At 34.2% G+C, this 22,728-nt stretch overlaps 1 protein-coding gene and 1 long non-coding RNA gene across 2 annotated transcripts; both read left to right on the forward strand.

Moving 5' to 3' along the window:
- Window positions 1-972: 972 nt before the first annotated feature.
- Window positions 973-3,220, forward strand: LOC106110519. The gene is made up of 3 exons (XR_001226098.1): window positions 973-1,113; window positions 1,408-1,643; window positions 2,926-3,220. It is a non-coding gene; the product is annotated as an uncharacterized LOC106110519 (long non-coding RNA).
- An 11,434-nt stretch (window positions 3,221-14,654) lies between these two features.
- LOC106110518 (doublesex and mab-3 related transcription factor 3, truncated-like) lies at window positions 14,655-15,242 on the forward strand. The gene has a single exon (XM_013292375.1). The coding sequence runs from the start codon at window positions 14,730-14,732 to the stop codon at window positions 15,240-15,242; it is 513 nt and encodes a 170-aa protein (XP_013147829.1). The 5' UTR covers window positions 14,655-14,729.
- The last annotated feature ends 7,486 nt before the right edge of the window (window positions 15,243-22,728 follow it).

Here is a 22,728-nt window from a genome sequence, read left to right on the forward strand (position 1 = left end):
ACTTTACAAAAGGAAAAATCAATTGGTATTTAGAACTTATCGTAAAAATTAGTATGATTTAATATATTATTCAAGTAAGAAAGTGTAAAATATCGCATCCATCATTCCGAAAATGCGAATTGAATTGTCAATGTCATTGTCATTCAACTCAGTGAAACTATGGAAGTATAAGTCTATAAAGGTAAAGATGTTGTGGCATCTTTTTGACAATGGAACGGGCCTCTGAGTATTTAGGGTTACCAGTAAGGTATATGTTTCCACATTAAAGGAAAATTCTTTCCTTTTGAAAATATAAACAATAAAAATATCTCCCACTTTCAAAAAACCTCTCTGAAACTACTTACATTAAATACCCGCACAAAATGCTGAAAGTAGTGTTTACTTACATACATGTTTACTTAAGTAATAAGTAAATTACTACGTGTATTCAGAAATGTATGAAGAAACTGCCTGTCTAAAAATTTTAAGACGCACAGTTCAAACCACTGGGCATACCAAATAGTTTTTACTGTGCGTTGATTGTAAACAAAAAGCAATCATTAAGATTTCTATTATTTCTGTTATGTTAAGGCTTTTCCTCCTCTTAGTGTCCAAAGAAAGAACATTATTATAGTTTGCTATAAAAGTTCTTTAAGTGTAGTGTCTTTTCCCCAACAAACGAAGTCAGGGGCATTTCCTAATTACATCGTATGGTATTTCCTTTACAATGCGTTTTCGTTTTCAAACGAAAATAATTGCCCTTTAATGTGGAAATATTACCTTACCTTGCTGGTAGCCCTTAATGCTCAGAGGCGCCCTCCTGTCAATGTCAAAAGGGTACCACGCACAATATCCTTGTGGCACTATACTATACTCTCTTACAGGGAAATATTGATTCTAGGGAAATATTAAATCGGGTTTATTTACTTTTATATTTTTCAATTTGACTCGAAACTAGTGACGCCGTTACATATCTCGTCACAGGTGATTGTAACTAGTGACGTGAAATAACGCTCACGTCTACTTATGAGTATATATCTATAACACGAAGGTTCGTAATTTGCTAAAAACAAACAGTTTGGCTTAAAAGACATTGATATGACCATTTCCTGTAGATGAATTTTCGAAGATTAAGTATGTACATCTTTAGTTCTGATATAATTACAATTTTAATAAAAACATTGTTTGAACATAAAAAAATTAATTAGAAACGGAGATCTGTAAATTTTCACTATTTAAATTAAATTAAGTAACCAGTACTTATATTCAAAAACTGGATGTTTTTGCTGTTTGTGTTCATGACCAAGCAAAAGTGTATTTATATTTCGGTAATCTAATAAATAAAAGAAAAAAAATCCAGTTTTAAATAGATTCATGAAGAGGGCATTGGGTTAATAACATTAATTAGTGAATGTTTCTTGTTTTCAGGTGCGGATGAAGTGAATACTATCAACACTTAATCTATGGATGCACAGAAATAGATATTGGATAAAGACTGTCATTCATCAGTCATCATTCTAAATATTTTCAAAATAATTAAATGTATTCTAGAAGGTTGATTACTATAATTGATAGCTGAATATAAAAGTAAATAGCTTAAATTAATAACAAGAAACAACAAAATTACCATATACAACTTCCTGACATCTACTAAATGCTTCATGGTATGTATGAACTCTTTTAGTGGTTCCCAGTGTGCATGATTTTAGCTAAATATTTAATTCACTTAATAAGTACTATTAATTGTTTAAAAATACCAGACAGGTGTGAAGTGGAAGCAATTCCGTGTGCCATTCACTGATGAGTGTGGTGCCGGAAGCCTAATTTATGTCCCTTTCTCTTTACCATCCTTTTCTTATAAGGAGAGGATGGGAAGAGGAAATATCAACTTAATGTGCGTCTCCTACCCTACCCTTATCTGACCGAGGAGTCCGTCGGATAAGGTTTAAGGTGGCTTCTTGCTCATTTGTCACCTTATGATATCAAAAAATACCTCAAAAAAGATTCAACAGTAAAAATTAAAAACATTATTAAATATGTCGGCTTAAGAGTTTATCTCAATTATTACATCATATACTAGCTGTCGACCGCGACTCCGTCCGCATGCAACTAAAAAAACAAAAGTGAGTAGCCTATATGTTCTTCCAGATTATCCTCTACATCTATACCAGTTTTCATCTATATCTGTTCAGCAGTATAGGCTATAAACACCCATCCATCCATCTAAACTTTCGCATTTATATAAAGTATAATTGTAGAATAAACTGGCATCATGAAGACTGGCAATGCATGCAGATTTTAGCACAAATAGGTTGGCCTGCCGGGTGCAATACACAACACACAAGAAACTGGTTTGAAATGTAAAGCATTTCACTATTATGGGCAAATAAAAGTTCCTAACTTAAATTTGAATGAATAAAATTATCTTACGAGTTTAGATGAATTGTGAGTTCACTATTGTAAGAACATAAGCTGTAATCTTTATTTTTCGGATGCAAAGAAATTAATATGATATAATATGAACAGGATACAGCATCATAATTTTCTCTACAATTAAAATAAAACTTTCTTCTCAATCTAACTTTGTGCCAATAGATAATCTTCAATATGGTATGTTGGTACAGTAGAACCTCGTATAAGTTAAAGTCCAAGGGAAACACAAAATATTTTAAGTTAAAGAAGTTTTAAGTTATCAAGGGTCTATGTTATAGTAGTTTTGGGCGCTGATGGGAAGAGAACATTATTATTTGAAGTTATAGAGGTTTTTATGTTACCGAGTTTTGAGTTTTTAAAGTGTGTTATCAATTTTTTATAGCAAAATCTAAATTCAGGTTAAACCCATAGTACTTATTAGTTAAATTTTGCAGTCATACTTATTGTAATATTTCACCTTAAGTGTAAAAAAGGGAAATCAATTTTAAGCTAAATTAGGTTATTCTGTTACAGGAAGATTGGATGCACCTCTTTGAAAGCTTATAAAGTTTTCCAAATAAGTGTTGAATGAAGAATCCGCCCAAGCAACACGAGCTGGTGCTGCAGCTGCGGCAGTGTCCCCGCGACATCCGTGCTCCGCCACTGCCTCTACAGACAATTGCGATACTTTGAAATAGTTTTACTTGTAGTTAGTATAAATAAGAATAATTTGACAATTTGAGCATAGATTGAGCAAAATGGTATTGTAATTGGTTAAGAATCTTTTCGATTATCGATTTTTATAACAAGATAGAAATCAATAAAAACGTACTGTATTTTTTATTCTACTACATTTGTTAAAATTGATAATTATTGTTATGTAAATTTTTAAGGAACTATATGTAAATTTGTATATTTTGTATTAGTAAGTCATAATAAAAGTTGTAATTAAGAAAATTGTTTTTTTTACTTCAGATTATTTCCGTAGATATGAATAAAAAAGTGAAACCATAGACAACGACGTTTATGCAGATTTCTTTGCTATGTTGGATGCCTTGGAAATCATGTTCGTCATATTGGTTGCATTTAAAATGTCCTCCATTTTTTCCTCCGTTTACATATATCAATACTATGGATGTACTACTAAGAGAGGATAAAGCTCTTGTCGAAAAATTGAAGCCGAGCGAGACTTCAATAACTGTACCATTTTTCCCTCTCTGGCCATGGTGACCATATTGAAATATGATTTTAGGACAATAATGAAAAAATAATCGTGACCTGATGTGAGCAGATCATTGCTTCAGATGGATTTTAATGAAAGGTGCTAATGATAAACTTGCTCTATGCGGCACTACACATTTCCCGTTTTTGCTTGCTTTTCAGACGCGTCATATACTACTTACCTAGTGGTACTTGTGGGACACGAAATGCAGATGGACACCTCCGTGTAGTTGGTCCCTCACATTCTTTTTTTATGCAAATCGATGATATTGTGAGGAAAGAAACATTGTTTGAGAGTTCTCACTTTTTCTGTAAACAATATTTGAAATTGTGAAATCCATAATCGAGTAAAATTTGATTGATGATTCTCTTATTTTCAGGATTTCTAGGATTGGATAGTCATACATGGTCACCGTTATTCTTCACTAACAAATTATGTCTAAAACTTTGAAAAGATAAACCCCAATCAGGACAATACTCGCTTCCGCAAGCCTCCACGACACAAGTTTTTACAATTTGAACAAGGCAATTTTAAAAATATTACGGATTTCAAAAACGCCGCCAATGAAGTCCGTTTCGGCGATCTCATGCGGTGTTGTCAATTCAGGTGTTCGAATTTTAAACAAATAAAAGAAAACCTGTACGCCAATCGCGTAATCGCCAATTTTTTTTGCGTTAATAAAGTTTTACATGTAGCAACAAATAATATTGTTTTAACATGTCGGTAATAAATTATCATAAATCTTGTAAAATGTATTATATAGCGAATAAGAAATAAAGATATATGAAAAAAAATTAAGAAACATTTTGAAAGTAAATTTCTTGTACTATTACATTAATTGCATTTTTTTCTACAATCAACTAAAGGATTGATATCAGGTAACTCTAAGTCACTGCTAGAAAGGAAAATACTGAACACTTGTAGCCCTCTCACTCGAGTTCAATTTTTTGCTTGCAACAAGACCCTTGCGCCCTTAGCATAAGGTTTTATTTTCTTATGCACGCGGAAATGTTTTATAGATGATAGATAATATTTTATTAGACTACTAATTGTATTTAATTCTATCTAGCTTTTACCCGCGACCTCATCCGCCCGGAATTATAATGTAGCTTTTGCGTTGCAAAAGATTTTTTGAAATACCCAGCTTCAGTAGTTTTTGAGTTTATATGTTACATTCGAAAATAGTATTTATTCTCTTAATAATTTAATGTATTATATTAGTATAGATTATGCCCGTGTTATGTTATTACTTTAGTTTCCTTTCCTTCACATTGTAGACATCCTGTTGCTGAAACTATTTGTATTTGCAACATTTACTTTTAATAATAACCTTCGAAACCATGATTTTCTAGAATTGGTTAAATTATTTAGATGTCATTCAATTTGGTTCAGTTCGTTTAATTTCGGGTATCATTTATTGTAATAACAATTGAAAAATCATAATATTGTCAAAAGCAAATCCAGTTTCTCAACAACGATAAGTGTCTATTTTACATTTTAACAACAACACCTACATAACCATAGACACAGACTGAGATAGGCGGGAAGTGGAAATAATACCGTGTTTCGTATTATGAGTGCGTGAATGCCCAATTGAAGACATCTTCCCTTTCCCACCACTTTAAGTTTCCTCCTCTCTATTAACTTATCAACAAATGCAAATGTCTACTACTACTATGAAATGAAAGTAAATAAAGATTACATCATACTAGTTGCTCGCGACTTCTGCGTGAAATTAAAAATAAAAAAGGTGGTTTCTGTCACAGATAAATTACGTTATTACCTTTCTGACGGTGAAAGATTCTTTTTTAAATAGGCCCAGTAATATTTGAGTTTTTCAATTCAAATATAAAAATACAATTCTTTCCTCTTTATAACATTAGTATAGATGTCTGATAACTAAGACAAATAATAATACAAGAAAAATAGCATCACGTCTAAATAAAGTCAACATTCAAAATATCTTTATTGTAATCGATGGCAGGATGATGACTACACAAGTTCACTTTCATTGTTTATTGTATACCGGATGATGGAATCTATGACCCACTGTAAAGTGCCATTATGTAAACTCACCGTTCGTCACACCTTGCTTTACTTTCACACTAACTGTAAATACTAAAGATCATTAATTGTTCTATTAGTAATTGTCGACTGTGACGCCAACGTGCACTTCGACAAAATCGTGATTTTGACTAAGTTTGCACTGTTCACAGCTTCACCGGGCTAGAGGTGGCCGAGTGCAGATAACGCTTAGCCTAAACCTTGTTAAAATAATAAAAAAAAAAGAAATGAAACATAACGCATACTTTAAGCGCGTCGCCATATTTTTTTATAATACATAATGTAAGATGGAAAACGAGCAATTGGCCACCTGAAACCACCGAAATGGAAAGCGACCGCTGCCCATAAACATCCGCAATTGCAGATGCGTTTCCTACCTCACATCTGATGATGAGGTTGGTGAGGAATGAAGACGAGATGAACAAGATCTACAAAATTTTAGTAATGTTAAAGATTTTCCTTGATCTTTCTTGAGGAAGCAGATAATAACAGTAAGAAATCTAAGAGTATATTACTTGCTAACATTATCGCGAATAATGTCCAATTGTATATACACGTTTATGTAAAAAAAAATATAGAAGAATAAACAATCAACGTACTGTCGCATAAAACCGTGGTGATGGACTTCAGGAAAAATTGCCTTATATTGCAATGAGACAATCTACGTCTTTTCCTACAAATATAATTAGTTAGCAGTGAGTTTTTTTTTATAATATAAGATGGCAAACGAGCAAGCGGCCATCTGAATCCACCGAAATAGAAAGCGACCGCTGCCCGTAAACATCCGCAATTGCAGATGCGTTGCCTACCCTTCATTGCCGGAGGAGGAGACGCACATAAAGAGGACATTTTCTCTTCCTATGCGTCTCCTCCACCATCAAATCCACTTTTTCTTCCCATCCTCTCCTTTTAAGAAAAGAGTGGCAAGAGTAAGGGACTAAAATTAGGTGGTGCAAACGAAGTGATAACAAAAATATAATTACTTGCCGTGTCTCACTAGCCAACTTTTCGTACAGACACATTTATAAGCTACGTTGTATTGTTTTTTTGTCTCCCTCCTTTCAAATGTTTAAAAAATGTTTAAACATCGCCAGTATCCCCGACTGCACCATGAACATTGTTGGACATCAATAAAGGATTGTTGAAATGAAAAATTTAATTCAATTCAGCGTGCAGTCTCAACTTCAGTAACTAGGTAAAATTAAAGCAACGCTTTAAGCTTTGTTGCAGTCGGCAGAGAGAGCAAAAACAGTTGTAATGGAAAGAATATTCATGTAGTTTGATCAAGGTCTAATTAGAATTTATTATTCTTTCGTGTCAATTGTTCGATTGTTTTATTTAGCATAAACGCTTTAATATTTACAGAATGAGGGACAGATAATATAATAACTGAATTCAATGACAATTATTATTTTATGAAAATGGTGTGGATAGAAACAATGCATCGAGTAATATTTAACTAAAAATTACATTACGTTATTGTATTTATGGCCTGTCATTGTGATTATTTTCTTTATAAATATAATAATTACGGCTAGCTAACGTCTTGAGCGAAGAAATATGCTTGTCATGGATGTCCCCAGATGGTCAAAATATGTAGATATTAAAACTTCTTGGAATAAGACCTTATTTATAGTAGCTCCTCCTACACCTAAATCATGAAGACAAACGCCCATGATGCATTACTGTTAACGCAGTGTGTTAAGATTCGTTTTAGCATTTGATCATTAGGCTGTTATATGAAACAAAAGGGTAATATACTACCCGTGATTTTGACTACTGAATTTTGAAATTAATCTTGAACATTTCGCCTCGTACGCGCCGCCTAAAGTCTGATTGACGTCAAAGTTTTAATTATTAAAGACGCTGTTATATATTTAAATGTCGTTTCAGTATTCGGCCATTAGTGATTATAAAAATTATACAAGTCCCACGCTTCTAGCTCCTAGGTCAAACAGAAAATAATTTTTCATAATGAACAATGCTTACTTTATTTTTGCGTGTTGCAGTTTCTTTTAAACATTTACATACTTATGTATTAAATATAATTACTATATAAATAAAAAAGTTAGGTATCTTTTTAATATTTTTCATGAGAACGTGATAGGAGGCGCGGGTTACAACACATTGCATGGACTAGTAAAGCAGTATGTTAAGAATCTCTACTTTTTTCCATAGTAACATTTTCAAAATCTTAATATAACATACAGTTATATAACAATACTAGCTTTCGCCCGCGACTCCGTCCGCGTGGTATAAAAACGAAAGTGAGTAGCATATGTGTTCTTGCAGACTATTCCCTACATCTATACGACTTCATCTAAATCCGATCAGAAGTATAGGCTACAAACTCTAACAAACATCCATCCATATTAATTTTCACATTTATAATATTAGTCTGAAGTATGATTGATCTAAAATGTTCACAAAATACCGGTAATGACGAAATTTGAAGTACAAAGAAGAATCCTTATCGAGTTGCATTGAGTTAGGTAACACAAGATCCGTCTGTCTGTCTGTCCGCAAACCGTATTTGTTCCGGGCAATCTTCCAAACGGTTCGGCCATTTTGACGGGGCTTTCACAGTAGCTGACATGTACTGGCATATTACAGGCTACTTTTTGTTTTTACCAATTCCGCGCTAACGTTCTTTGCGGGCGACAACTCGTAGCTGGAAGACAAGGCTATCCTCCACATCTATGTCCAATTTCATCTAAATCTGTTAAGCAGTTTAGGCTACAAAGAACAAACATCCATCCATAAACATTCGCATTTATAACATTAGTATAGTGATAACTAGGAGGTGTATACAATTGCGAAGCTGTTTTAACAATGTGAAAAATGTTGTTTCAAAACATGATTATTAGCTACACACAAGTCCTAGTAAAAGAGTTGTTGAAATGCAAAATCGCAATAGGAAATATACGAAACTAATGTTTTCTATGAGTAAAACACATTGTTCATCAATATTCATGGATTGTTGAAAAATTCTCTACCGTTGTTAGACTGCCTAATTGCGGGAGCTCTATTCAGAGTTAATTACATATGTTAGTCACTTCCTCGGGTCGTGTAATTTGAGTGAACAACAAAATGCGGTTTGATATGTTGATCAAGATACCATCGGATCACCCTCCTGTGGTTTTGGCTAACCCCCCCCCCCCTTGGTCATCGACTAACCTTCAACAGCTGGCGACCCCTTTATGTCAATAAGCTATCATTAACTGACAATGAAAATCTATCAGATCCACTTGGCGTCTAGAGTTCTGACGATATAAAAGTCCTTTTATCGTACAATCTTTCCCGCCGTGACTAAGTGACTTGTCAATTTTCTGTTATATGCACAATAAAGAGCTTTGCTGGTATTTTTTTCACCCAGAGGAATAAGTTTACTTTTTAGGTCAATGATATGTACTGTATCTCCGCTTACCCAGTGATGTATTCAATATTTACGTCACCGTTTGACATTTGTCAATGTATAGAATTCCAAGGATAAGTGTTTAACATAATTTATTTAACACAATTCCGAGCGATTTGCATATATACACATTCCCTGGGAATTATGTAAAATGACGAATTTCATACCTTTCCGTTAACTATACTCAACGGATGAAACACAAGCTTTGTGGATATAGAGGACCTCATTAAGCCTAATAATTGGGCTTTCGTACAATCATCTCTTTTTTTTAATAATTCTCAGGAAAAAGAAATAAAAAGTTAATAATAAAAAAATAATAAAATTTTCTTTCTCTATCTCTGAAATTTTAACTTTTTTTTTGCACCAACTATTTTTCTACAAGTTTTTCGCTAATCTGTGCCCGTTCAGTCAAAAAAATTCAAGCGTTATGTTTTGTTTATTTTCGATTACATTGATTACAAAACGGTCGTCAGTGACCGACTCGACGCGATAGCGATCAAAGCCGCTCACCCTGAAGAAGGACCCCCGACGGGTCCGAAACTGGTCGGTGCCTACACTGAAGGTTGTCACTTGGGTAAAGCCGTGTTTTATAATTAATGTAGTTAGTACAATGTCTCACGAAAGTTATTAGACGTATTCCTGTTAAGAGGTTATAGATGGGATCATTTGTGATAATTTTGACCCCTGTATGCATTCTACAAAAGTTAACCATTTTCGATTAATCTTGATTTTTAGATTATTTAAAATAAGCCAAAAATGCCACTCCTAAAATTTATTTAAAAAACTATGAATGGTAATATTGATTATTTTACAATGTTAATATTTTATAAGATTATTTAATAAATGATTATTAAAAAAATGCAAGCTATTGTAAGCTTGCATTTTTATAACTTGGACAGATAAGTGATGTTTTTGTAACTATTGCGAAATAAGCAGTGTTTAATGGTTATAATAAATCTCAAAAAAAAGAAGTTAGCATTGACAGTTTTTTTAAATTGTTTTTGAATTGTCACTTTTGACTTATTTTAAAAAATCTAAAAATCAAGATTACTCGACAATGGTTGTTTTGTATACTGCATATATGGGTCAAAGTTATTACAAATGATTCCCTCTATTACCTTCTAACTGGAATACGTCCGGGAAAGACGTGTACCTTGGATTACCATATATGCCTTGGTTGAAAATATAATCATTACCTCTATCCTAAGTTGCTTGGACCCTAGAGGGTTGTAAAGTTTGGTAATTTCCACATTTATTCAAAATGTCTCGAAAAGACTTTGATAGATTTATTACACACACAGAATACAGGCGGGAAGTGGAGCAAATCCGCGTTTCGTCTGCTGAATGTGGTGCCGGAGGCCTAATTTTAGTCCCTTTCCCTTTCCACCCTTTTCTTAAGAGCAAAGGATGGGAAGGAAAAGTGGATTTGACGGTGAGGAGACGCATAGGAAGGGGAAATGTCCTCTTTACGTGCGTCTCCTCCTCCGTCAATTAAGGGTAGGTAACGCATCTGCATTATGCACCTACAATTATTTAGGTAGGCAGTAGTCGCTTTCTATTTCGGTGGATTCAGCTGGCCGCTTGCTCGTTTGCCACCTTACATAATAAAAAAAAAATCATATTGAAATCTTAGTTTTCATTTGTTACACAACATCGTTTTATGAAATGTAGCTTTGTCATCAAATTTCAAAGGAGTTTAAAAACTCGAAAATCAAAACCTTAATAAAACTTTTGTTACCGCTTGTACAATCACTGTCAAGTTTTTTTTTTCAGATAGACGGTGTAATATAAAAGATTTTTTGTCTCTATATAAATTTTAATTTGGCAAATGGTTTTTTGACCGACTTCCCAAAAGAAGGAGGTACTCAATTCGTCTGTATGTTTTTTTTTTTTTTTTTTTTTTTTTTTTTTTTTATGTGTGTTACGGCATAACTCCGCCGCTAGTGGACCGATTTTGATAATTCATTTTTTATCCGAAAGGTAATGCTTGCAGGTGGGTCCCATTTTTTTGTTTGATTTTTGGAGGCAAAGACTACGACGTAGTTAAATAGTTTAGCTCAAAATCGCGTGACGAAATTTCGGGTCATTTTTGCTTTCTTTGCTTACGTAGCCTAAACTATAAGACATACATAAAAATGATGTATGGAAGAATTGTAGCCCTTTAAATTTGCTAAATAAAAGTCCGCGACAGCATATATCTATCTATTAAGGTTGTCGCACAATAACCACTTTTATCATAAAAATATCGCTCGAAATCTATACCCCACTTTAAACGCTATTACTCGTGTTCGGTATGAATCCTTATCCAAATAAATGTGTCTATCATCAAGAGAATTTAATGTAGATTATAAATGCCCTTGGAACTGTGTAATTCCGATCAATAGTTTAGGAGATATCATAATTAGCAAATTACGAGTCGCAGAAAAAAATACCAACTTGTATCAAAGTTTTCTTTCTTGGCTTACGTAGCCTAAACTATAAGACCTACATAAAAATGATGTATCAAAGAATTGTAGCTCATTCAATTAGCTAAATAAAAGTCCGCGATAGCATATATCTATCTCTTAAGGTTGTCGCACAATAACCGTTTGTTTCGCGAAAACCGTCAAATAAATGCAATCGACTTCATTTAAAACGCTTTTATTCTTATTTGGTATGAATCCTTATCCAAATAAATATGTTTTCACGATAGAGTATTAAATGTAGATCATAATTGCCTTTTACAGTATGTAATTCTGACCAATATTCTAGAAGTTATCAAAATATTAAAACTCACGGGCAACAGCGGCGCGCGGCTGGACAGAATTATGAGTGAATGATCGCAACGATGTATTAGATCTTTACTTAATTTCTTGTACAATCGATTTAGATAACTCATTCTTTGTTTGAAAGCTAGTGATTATCATACTATGTTGTTTTGTCACAAAACAGTATTTTCTAATTTAATTTCGAAAGTAACTAGGGGACTATGTTATTCTTGAATGTCTTCGGTATTTCCTCCGGTGTTGCGGATGTATTGGCGTCGTTGACCACCTCGGTGTTTTCGCCACTCGTTTGCCCCCTTAAAAATAAAAAAAAACATATGCAAGTCAGTTGTTTAAAGGTGCCGAGGCGAATTCTTGTTCTCCCTTTCCTAATTTTATTGATGGGAAGAGGAAGAAATATGTACTTCGTTTTTATTCTCTCCTCAGTATAATAAAAGAATACAAGATATCATACTAATATTATAAATGCGAAAGTTTAGATGGATGGATGTTTGTTAGAGTTTGTAGCGGCTGAACGGATGTCGACGAAATTACGTATAGATGTAGAGGATAGTCTGGAAGAATACATAGGCTATTTACTTTTGTTATTTTAATTATAAGCGAACGGAGTCGCGGGCCAAAGCTAGTTTTACATATGTTATAGATGTTAATGGGCAAGATGTGACAACTGTCATCATGTGGTCTGATTGATTGTCGTTTTCTTGTAGGAATTATAGTTTCATATTAGTTGAAATAGGTTGTTTTGACTAGAATTGAGATAGTCTATTGTATTGTAGTTAGCTTTGACATGTTGAAAGTATTAATGACGCCGTGAAATTTGAATAATGAGACATACGTAAGACAAGTGATTACATTTATACAAGTCTATGTACTTTATACTATATCATACTTAATATTATACAAAAGTTGAGATGGATGGATGGATGTTTGTTAGTCTAAACGGGTGAACGAATCTCAATTAAATTTGGCATAGACGTAGAGGATGGTCTGGAAGGCTACCCACTTTCCATTTTAAATCCACGCGGACGAAGTCGCGGGCGATAGCTAGTTATATTATTAAGATTTGTAATTTTTGATTTTTGTATGTATTAAAATAACTGAAAATCTATAGGACCGAATTCAAAAATACCTTCACCATTAAAAGATACATGATCAGTGAGTAACATGGACTCTATTTTTATTATTTATTAACTAGCTTTAGTCCGCGACTCCGTTTGCGTGGAATTAAAAAAAAACAAAACTGAGTAGCCTATGTGTTCTTCCAAGCTATCCTTTACATCTATGCCAAATTTCATAGAAATACGTTTAGCCATTTAGGCCACAAACACCCAGCCATACATCCATCCATCCATCTATCTAAACTTTCGCATTTATAATATTAGTATGAAGTATGATTTCTCGCAGACGAAGTCGCGAGCAACAGCTAGTACTAAATCCAAAAAACCTGACACTATACTATGAGGTTATATATAATGTTTGCTGTATTGTTAACTAGCTTTCGCCCGCGACTCCGTCCGCGTGAAATTAAAAAAAAAACAAAAGTGAATAGCCGATGTGTTCTTCCAGACTATTCTCTAAATCTATACCAAATTTCATCGAAATCCGTTCAGCAGTTTAGGCTACAAACTCTCACAAACATCCATCTATACATCCATCTAAACTTTCGCATTTATAATATTAGTAAATATGATGTTAATATATAAACATCGCATAAAATGTGAAGTTTAGAACTATGTGTAAGTTAATCCAATCGAATTACAAAAAGAAAACCTTTAAAACGTTTGGTAATACACATCTCTCTTTTATTTGCTTTAAGTAAGGTAACTTGCAAATACGTTTAAAGTGAAATCTTTATATCTATAAATAAAATGTGTGGAATTGTGTAAATAGTAGAAGTAGAAAAAAACTCCATTGATAGTCTACAGGTCACACACACAGGCGCACATCGTATACATTTCTCCTCACACATACGTCGAACACGAGGCATGCACACATGCAACTGTCGTGTAACTGCTATAGTAATATGTCAATGTGTTAGTAAATACACACATGAATCTGTCGTTTATCTACGAAATCAATGCGATAGTGTGCGTTGTTACACAAATGCAACTAGCGTCTGTGTGCCCAACGTTGCACGCGATCTTATTTTAATGGAAGTGCAACACGCTTGGGGCCTTTATTCGTGTGCTCTATTATCGATAATAGCAATAATATAACTTTTCAAATCACTTAATTCATTTTTAACGTTATGGAATGGACATGAAAAACTAAAAAAATTAATGACTAAGATTTGAAAGACCTAAAACATTTATGCTCACAGTAAATGTTTTCGTGTTAAATATTATTACATCAAAGATAATACAAGTCAGCTGTTAATTGTTGGCTCAGATATGTATAAGTACATAACCGTTGCACTGAAACATACGGTAGTTAACAAAACTAAACTGTTGTTTATTCTTTTTAGTGCTAGCTTCGTTTTTAGAGCAAATTTAAGACATTGAAATGTATTTCTTATACGCAGACGTTTAGATGGCTCGTAGATTTATTTGGTCCTTAGGCATCATTGTTTAAAATTGCAAATGGAATTATAGTTTTGGTGTCTCTTTTCCATACTGAAAAGTGGCACTGGGAACACTTTGTTTGACGTGTCGTGATTTACGAATTGAAGCAGAAGGAAAATGATTAAATGTAACGTTAAAATGCATCGACTTGCATTAATGCACTGCACAGCAATAAATGCAGGCATGTGGGGGGCGCGGGGCGGGGCGGCAGCGACCGGCGGCAGTCGCATCGAGACCGCGCGACGTGTCGGCTGTGTTTACCTTCGCCGCGGGAACACGGTAGCGCGCCAGCCCGCCACCAACATCCCACTATGGTGTCCGTAGGCGCGTGGAGGCGTCGGTCTCCCGATGAATGTGACGACCGCACCGAGCCCGGGGCCTCCAGCTCAGGAGCGCCGCGTGCGCCGCCCAACTGCGCCCGTTGTCGCAACCACCGGTTGAAGGTCGAGCTGAAGGGCCACAAGCGCTACTGCAAGTACCGGTACTGCACCTGCGAGAAGTGCCGTCTCACCGCAGACCGCCAGCGCGTAATGGCTATGCAGACGGCGCTGAGGCGTGCCCAGGCGCAAGACGAGGCACGCGCGCGAGCCGCCGAGCACGGGCCAGCCACCGCCGGCATAGAGCTGGAACGGGGCGAGCCGCCTATGGTGAAGGCACTGCGAAGCCCCGTTGTACTGGCGCCTCCGGCTCCGCGCTCTCTGGCATCCTCCAGCTGTGAGTCGGTGCCCGGCTCGCCTGGTGTGTCCCCCTTCGCGCCGCCGCCGCCCTCAGTGCCGCCGCCGCCGATCATGCCGCCTCTGCTGCCTCCACAACAGCCCGGTTAGTAATCCCTGCTGATTTGTGACCTCATTGTGCTAACATTTGTACACAAACCGGTGCAGGTTGTCCGAGTTCATCTAAGATAACGGGAATTTAGTGGATAAAAACTTGACCTATTCCGATATGATAACGTGAGTTGTTCTTGTTTGTAATAACAAATGTGCATTATTAAGTAAATATGCTAAACCTGTGTTGCCCGGCGCTAAGTGTGCGGCCGACTGGTAGGAATGTGTATAGGATATCGTGCAAATATTGGGTAGTCGTGAGTTACTATGTAGAATTATCATCGCTTCTGTTTGCCTAACTGCAGTTTACCTTTACCTGTTATTGGGTTTGTTTTGTAGAGTAAGAAAATATAGTCTAGCGACATGTTTACTAGGCTTATTTTGTTGAGCACTGAAAGTATGCGCGCGACATTACCGTTCAAACAAACGCAACGGTGACAACGGCACATGATAATATGTTTTTTATTAACATTCTATAAATCAAAGAGTTGTATCTAAATATGAATACAGTGATACATATCTCTGAATATAGAGTTAAGATAGAACGTATTAAATAACCATTTATCTTTTTGTTTAAATTGTATTACTAGCTTTTCCCGTGTCTTCGTCTGCGTGGAATTAAAAAACAAAAACAAAATGATTAGCTTATAGGTTCTTCCATACTATTTTCTACATCTATACCAAATTTCATCGAAATCCGTTTAGTCGTTTAGGCTACAAACTCTAACAAACATCCATCCATCCATCTCAACATTTATAATATTAGTAAGTTTAATAAGATAAGGTGCTAAACGAGAGTAGCGGCCACCTAGATTCCCCAAAGAGTCGAATCGACCGCAGCCCATAGACGTCAGTAATTTAAGTTTCGTTGCCTAACATTAACCGACGGAGGAGGAGACGCACAGAAAGAGGATATTTCCCCTTCCTATCTCCTGCACCGTCAAATTAACTTGTCCTTCCCATCCTTCCTTATAAGATAAGGGTGGAAAGGGAAGGGGACTAAAATAATGCCTCCGGCACGTACACTCATCAGACAAAACGCTGAATTGCTCCAACTTTACGCCTGTCTTCTGCGTGGTCTTGGTATTACACCGGGCGAGCCGACCAATACGTGCGAAGATGTTAAAGCGAGCCCTACCACTGTTAATCATAAATATACAAAATCTTTCACATATCGATCTTGAAAAATGTATATAAATCAGCAATTATTTGCACATTTCCATATACTCGTACAGTGTAATAACATAGCTAATGAAATATGTCACTTGAAAAAAAACATAGCCGTAGTGTCACCTTACAAATATCTTAGGCAAATTACAAACAATAAGTGATTACATTAGTATGAAATTTAAGAAAAGGAATCATTTAAAAATTGGCATCAGACATTTTACTGAAAAGTGAAACATCCTGTAGCAATTATGTTTTTATTTACATTTAAGTTAACTACAAAAGTATTAAATGACTTTTCTACTAACCTTTTCAACAAAAAAACAGTAATTGGTAATATTAATAAAATCGGAAATTTTAAACACATTACTTAGTAACAATACATTTTTTTTAATTGAACAATGGCAACTTTACATTTTCTTTTTTTTAATTCGAGTAATACTGCCACTTACAGTTTACAATTGTGTACCAATTAAAATTCTTGTCCTCGGAATACAGCAATAACATATAAATATTTTAAAAGTCATCATCTTCTCCCCTGCCTTATCCTACTCCCGTAGGGTCGGCGCGCCGGGTTTTCGTCCTTCAAAGCACTCTATTATCCGTCATCACTCCTTTCTTGATCATCCATCCATCTCTTTCTAGGTCTACCTCTACCGGTGTACCTCCACATTAATAACTAACGTCCGTCTTGTTACTCTTGTTACATACGATTCATCCCTTCTCATAACATGCCCATACCACTCTAACCTTTTAAATATTTTAAAAGTATTTAATTGAGTTTTAGAATTATGTATTTGCGCAGATATCGATAACTCCTACGATTAACTTCTTTCCGCTATGCCCAATGTAAAAGTGAACTATTTCAGAGTTTCATGATTTTTTAAAAACTATCTAGTATTATAAGCGTTCCGAAAAGACTGGTAAAATTAGGAGATTTTTGCATTCAAGGTTTATGTAAAGAATTGAAGTTGTTTAAATTTGCCAACGAAAATTCCGCGATAACTAATATCATACTTCAGACTAATATTATAAATGTAAAAGTTTAGATGTTTGTTAGAGTTTGTAGCCTAAACGGCTGAACGGTTCTCGATGAAATTTGGTATAGACGTAGAGGATAGTCTGGAAGAACACATAGGTTACTCACTTTTGTATTTTTTAATTCCACGCGAACGGAGTCGCGGGTGAAAGCCTATATTACATAAGGTTGTCGCACTTTTATCACTTTCTTCTTTTGAAACATCAAAAAAACTTATACGCCACCTTCAACGTTTACAATAATCGTGTTCACTATAAATACTCATCCCAATAAATTGGTTCCTCATCAAAGGAATTTAACATCGATTATAAATGCCCTTTGAACCATATAATTATGATCGATGGTTTCTCGTAGGTGATATCAAAACAATAAAATAACAAGTCGCAAAAAAATCATTCATTTGTAACAAAATTAGCGACAACTTTGCTTTCTTGGCTTACGTAGCCTAAACTAAAAGACCAATATAAAATAAATATATGGATAAACAAATAAGTTTTTAGGTTAGAATATTAAATATAGATTAATTATCAGCAAAACATTGTGAATAAAATTTTAGAGGATATAAAAAGATTAAAACTTGCGAGTCTTTCTGCGAAACTGCGCGCCGTCGCATGGAATTTAATAATCGCAACAATTATTAATTTCCTTAATTTAGTTATGTTGTCTATTCTTTCTTTATTTAAAAGATGATTATCATATTGCGATATTAGAATTAAATGAAAATCGATAAATAAATAATGTTTTAGTAAAAAACCAAAACATACTTCCAAACAAAATAGTTACATTAAAAACAAAACGTTTTCGAAATAACAATACACTGAAAAGTAACGAAATAATTCCTTAAATTATTTAAACCACCCTTATTATAGCTCTTATGTCTATATTGTACAGCAATTAAATCTACATATACTGTTATAATAAAGCGTAAACACACACTCCTTTGTTGCCTAAGATGTCAGCAATTACAGCATATTTTTGAATAATTCTATTTTAAATAAAAAGCCCTACACTTACGTCACGCTTTAGGCTATATATTTTTATGACATTAAACTCAGGGGGTAAATATTTTGGTTAAAATCCTAATTTGGGAAAGAGACCAACATCAAGGGAGCAAAATTGTCAAGATTTGTCATGTCATGTCATTTTGACATTTGACATGTAAACAATAAAATAAAATGTTCATAATTTTATGCGGATGAAATTGCATGGGAACAGCTAGTTATAATTATTTTGAAGTCGGTGTCAGTCAATCCATCGTCTGGTATATCACGTTTTGCAGAGCAGCTAAAATCAGGTCTTCGAGGATCGGCTTGACAATCTTGTTTTATTAATTGCTATTTATAAATTGTTCGTGGCTTGAAATTTTGCTTTAAATTCATAAATACGCTTTTTTCACGTTTTTATTTACGTTTATTACCGCCTTTAAAACCAATCGTTTTAGTCCGAATGTCAATTTTCGGCAGTTTCCTTTGAAATCAAGTTAATTGGAAAAGATTGTAGTTCTTCTGCATTTTCTGAAAAGCTTAGAAAACGGTTATGATTTTTAAATATTCAGCTATCCAAGTTTTACAACGACTTTTTATTTGTTTTTATGACATTCCAGTGGAAAAGAATCTTAAATTATATTGAAATAAAACGTTTTTTAGCTTGCATTTTTGAATTTGGACAGATAATTGATGTTTCTTCTTCTTAAAGTGCCATCTTTTTCCGAAGTTCGGCGATCATTAGGGCGACTTTCGTTCTTGACACCGCGGCTCTGAAAAATTGGTGTTTATGAACTGTTAAATAGTTCAATAATCAGAGTTCAACGGTTTTTATAAATCTGAAGCAAAAAATAAAGTTAAAGTCGATATTGTTCTTTTTTTAATAAAATTTTGATGTTTTACTTATGGTTAGTAGGCTAATTTAAAAAATCTAAAAACCACGATAAAAATGGTTGACCTTAAAGCATATGGAGGGTGTAAATTATTGCAAATGGTTACCTCTGTCACGTCTAAACGGAAATACGTCGAAGTACCAATAACTATAAAGAGTTTTTTATTTATAACGAGCTGTCGCCCGCAAACTTCGTTAGCGTGGAATTTAAATAAAATTGTCGTTTATAACTGTTAGTTTTTATACGTCGGTGGCATTTTGTTCTGAAACGTCACTGAATTGATCTGTATGTGAATGTTCAAATATAGTAGTGCAAAGTATAATCAAGTGTTTCTTTTGTGGTTGCACTCTCCGTTTTAAACAACATTCCCGCGTGCATCTACTTTTGACCAGCTACCTTTCAGTCAAAGTTCCGTCCAAATCGGTCTACCCGTTCCAGAGTAGTAGCCTATAATATGCCCGTCTATGTCATCTAGCCTTCAGTGAAAGTCCGGTCAAAATCGGTCCAGCCGTTTCGGAGATTACCCGGAACTAACGCGGCTTGCGGATAGACAGACAGGGAGACAGAGAGACAAAAAAAAAATTTATGCGATTTTCGTAATCAGCAGCACAAATACACCATCTTCCCGAAATCTAGAATTTTCCTTTGATTTCTTGATATACAAACAGACACTACTATTGTCTCATATGTATAGATATAGATTCCTCGCGTACGACTTGCTTAACACTCTTGCTGTCACACAAATATTCATGATATATATGAATTTATTAGTTTATGTTCACTCAGAAATCGATGTTCTGTTACAAAATAAATGACAAATGAGCGTTACGTGATCAGCTTTGTCTTACAGGTATCGCTGCAACCCTTCCTAATAACATATTTACATCTGCTTTATGTTTTTTTTTTTAAATGGATAACATTAAGTTTCCCACGCGTGTTTTTCTTATTACTATATAACATAAGCAACCTTTTTATCCGTATTATACAAAATCTCTACTCATTATCTCACAATTTTTACAAAATATTCGCAAAAATTAACTCCTTCCAACTCCTTCCATGACTTCTCATTTCCCCATCTCTTTCTTCCTTGTATTCATAGTTTATTAATAAATAATAAACAAAAATGTTTCAAAATAACAACACAATTTATTTTAATTCCCCTATAAATTCAATAGCGTTAAAATATTTAACCTCAAACTTTTTGTAAGTGTACAGATTTTTATAATAAAAACCAAAATTATTCAAAAATATACTATGATTGCTGACATCCAACATAATTAAGAAGTGTGTGTTTACGTTTTAATTTATTAAGTAAATAAAATAAAACAAGTGTCCTATAAAGATAAATACAATTCAATAAAAAATCTTACAAAAAAACGTCTCGAATCGTGTTCGCAGTTTAACCTAATATCCTCAATGACACGAACGTCGCCAGGCAACACGATATCTCAAGTCTGTTACATCAGTGCAGATAAATGCCACTATTCAAAGTTGCAACTGATAACGCACAGTCTGTTTATAGAGGTGAATATGATAACATTTATATGTTTATATTGAAATAAATTGCATATTATCGTGGTTAATACGCCCCGTGCACTCTGACGCTCGCAATTAAAATCTATTCTAAAGGACTTCATCCGTAGTTCACGTAAATATGTCACAAAAAGCAAAAAAAATATATACATTTAATTGCCGTATTTTTTCTTTAATTTAGTTTACCACTATCAGTAGAAGTATACTCGTAATCTAGATTTAATTGTAATTATCACTAACGCGTTTAAAATTTTTTTGTTTAATAATCGTAATTTATAATTATTTAACCTGTAAAAAGGGAAATAAAACTAGAACTAGAACTTCATCAGTAGGAGTCAACATCTTGTGTTTTTGACAGTAGTCAGAACTATTACGCCGATATCTTTTTACCAATTTCTAATTATATTGTACGAGTATTGTTTGCAAAGATAGTAAAGACCTATTTGAATCTAATTCAAGACGAATTAGTTAAATTTTATGAAAATACTCTTTACGGGATCATCATGAATGGTTGTTACTCGCGATTTAATTACAGCGGAATTGAAAAGATAGCACAAACTACCGAAAACCTTAACACATGCATTTGTGCATAGACAAACAGATATAACATACTCATAACATCTAACAACAGTCCTAGAATGATGGTCTGAGCAGGCCGGAGTGGGTAAGCAACAAGATAGACCGATAGTTTGTTTGATGTTGCGAGAGTGTCCTGGCTGAGTACGGTCAAGGATGGACCAATGTGGTGTTCTTTGGGCAAGGCCTACAGACAGCAATAGGCGATATATGTCTGATATGATGACGATTATGAATTGCAATACAATACGTTCGACATTAAGTAAATATAAGAGGGTTTTAAAATGATTTTGCGTTTTTATAGTCATTTTGATAGCGGATTTAAGGAGATTTGATAAATGATAAACAGTTGCGATAGGGCAAAGAGGTCATTTCCAACATATCACTATCATTAGGTCAATACTGTCGATGCAAAATTTTTTATATTTATAACAGTATAGTTATTTTCCGAGATGGTAATCTACTCACCTTTTATAATGTTTGTTAAAAAAGTATCAATTTATGAAATAATTTAGGGGCAAAATTAATCATTAGCGTAGCCTTTTCTCAAGGAAGTGTTGGCACAATATGTACTATACTTTATATAAATAAGGGTGATTAGTTTGACAACTAATTTGACAATTAAGGAGGGATGAGGTATGGAACATCAGGTTTTAACCTTTTCGATTTTCGATTTTTACTCTCATAGAAGTTGGAATCGATTAATTCATATATATAACTTATAGATTAAAATAAAAAAACATTGTTCTCTCAAATCAATAATGACATATAGAACCAATGCATAGAATGAGAGTTAATAATATTTATTACTAATACAGTAACTACTAATAATAGTACATAATCGAATTGGATTACGGTATTATTATTGTCATCGCTATATTCCCTACACTATATTCTTTACTAGAATTGTCCATTAAGTGAGTTAATAAGAAAATAATATCGAATATCGATAGTTCATAGTTGTTCGCTAGGCGTGTTTGTTTCGTTACAACGATACCCGTCTATTAAGTACAGCATTTACCTTCATACTGTTAGGAACAAAATTAGTACCGTGCTGTAGAGTTGGCGCAACTCTAGATTATCGGCATAAACGTCACGTCCCTAGCTGACAGTTGTCAATGTCACTAGAAGTATTGATCGTAACTTGAGTCTTGACGAGAAGTATTGCTCTGAGTTAAAAGCGACAGTATCAATTAAATAAGTTGTTTAAAAATACTAATCTAACTTAACACTTAATATGCATCATTTATGAAACTAATCAATCTTATTTAGACAAACTAAACTCATACATACAT

Source organism: Papilio polytes, unplaced genomic scaffold, assembly GCF_000836215.1.
Source record: "Papilio polytes unplaced genomic scaffold, Ppol_1.0 DF820621.1, whole genome shotgun sequence".
In the NCBI taxonomy this organism is placed as follows: domain Eukaryota; kingdom Metazoa; phylum Arthropoda; class Insecta; order Lepidoptera; family Papilionidae; genus Papilio; species Papilio polytes.

Bases quoted from the DNA above. Each gene is read 5' to 3' on its own strand.
- LOC106110518 (XM_013292375.1), top strand. From the start codon at position 14,730: ATGGTGTCCGTAGGCGCGTGGAGGCGTCGGTCTCCCGATGAATGTGAC.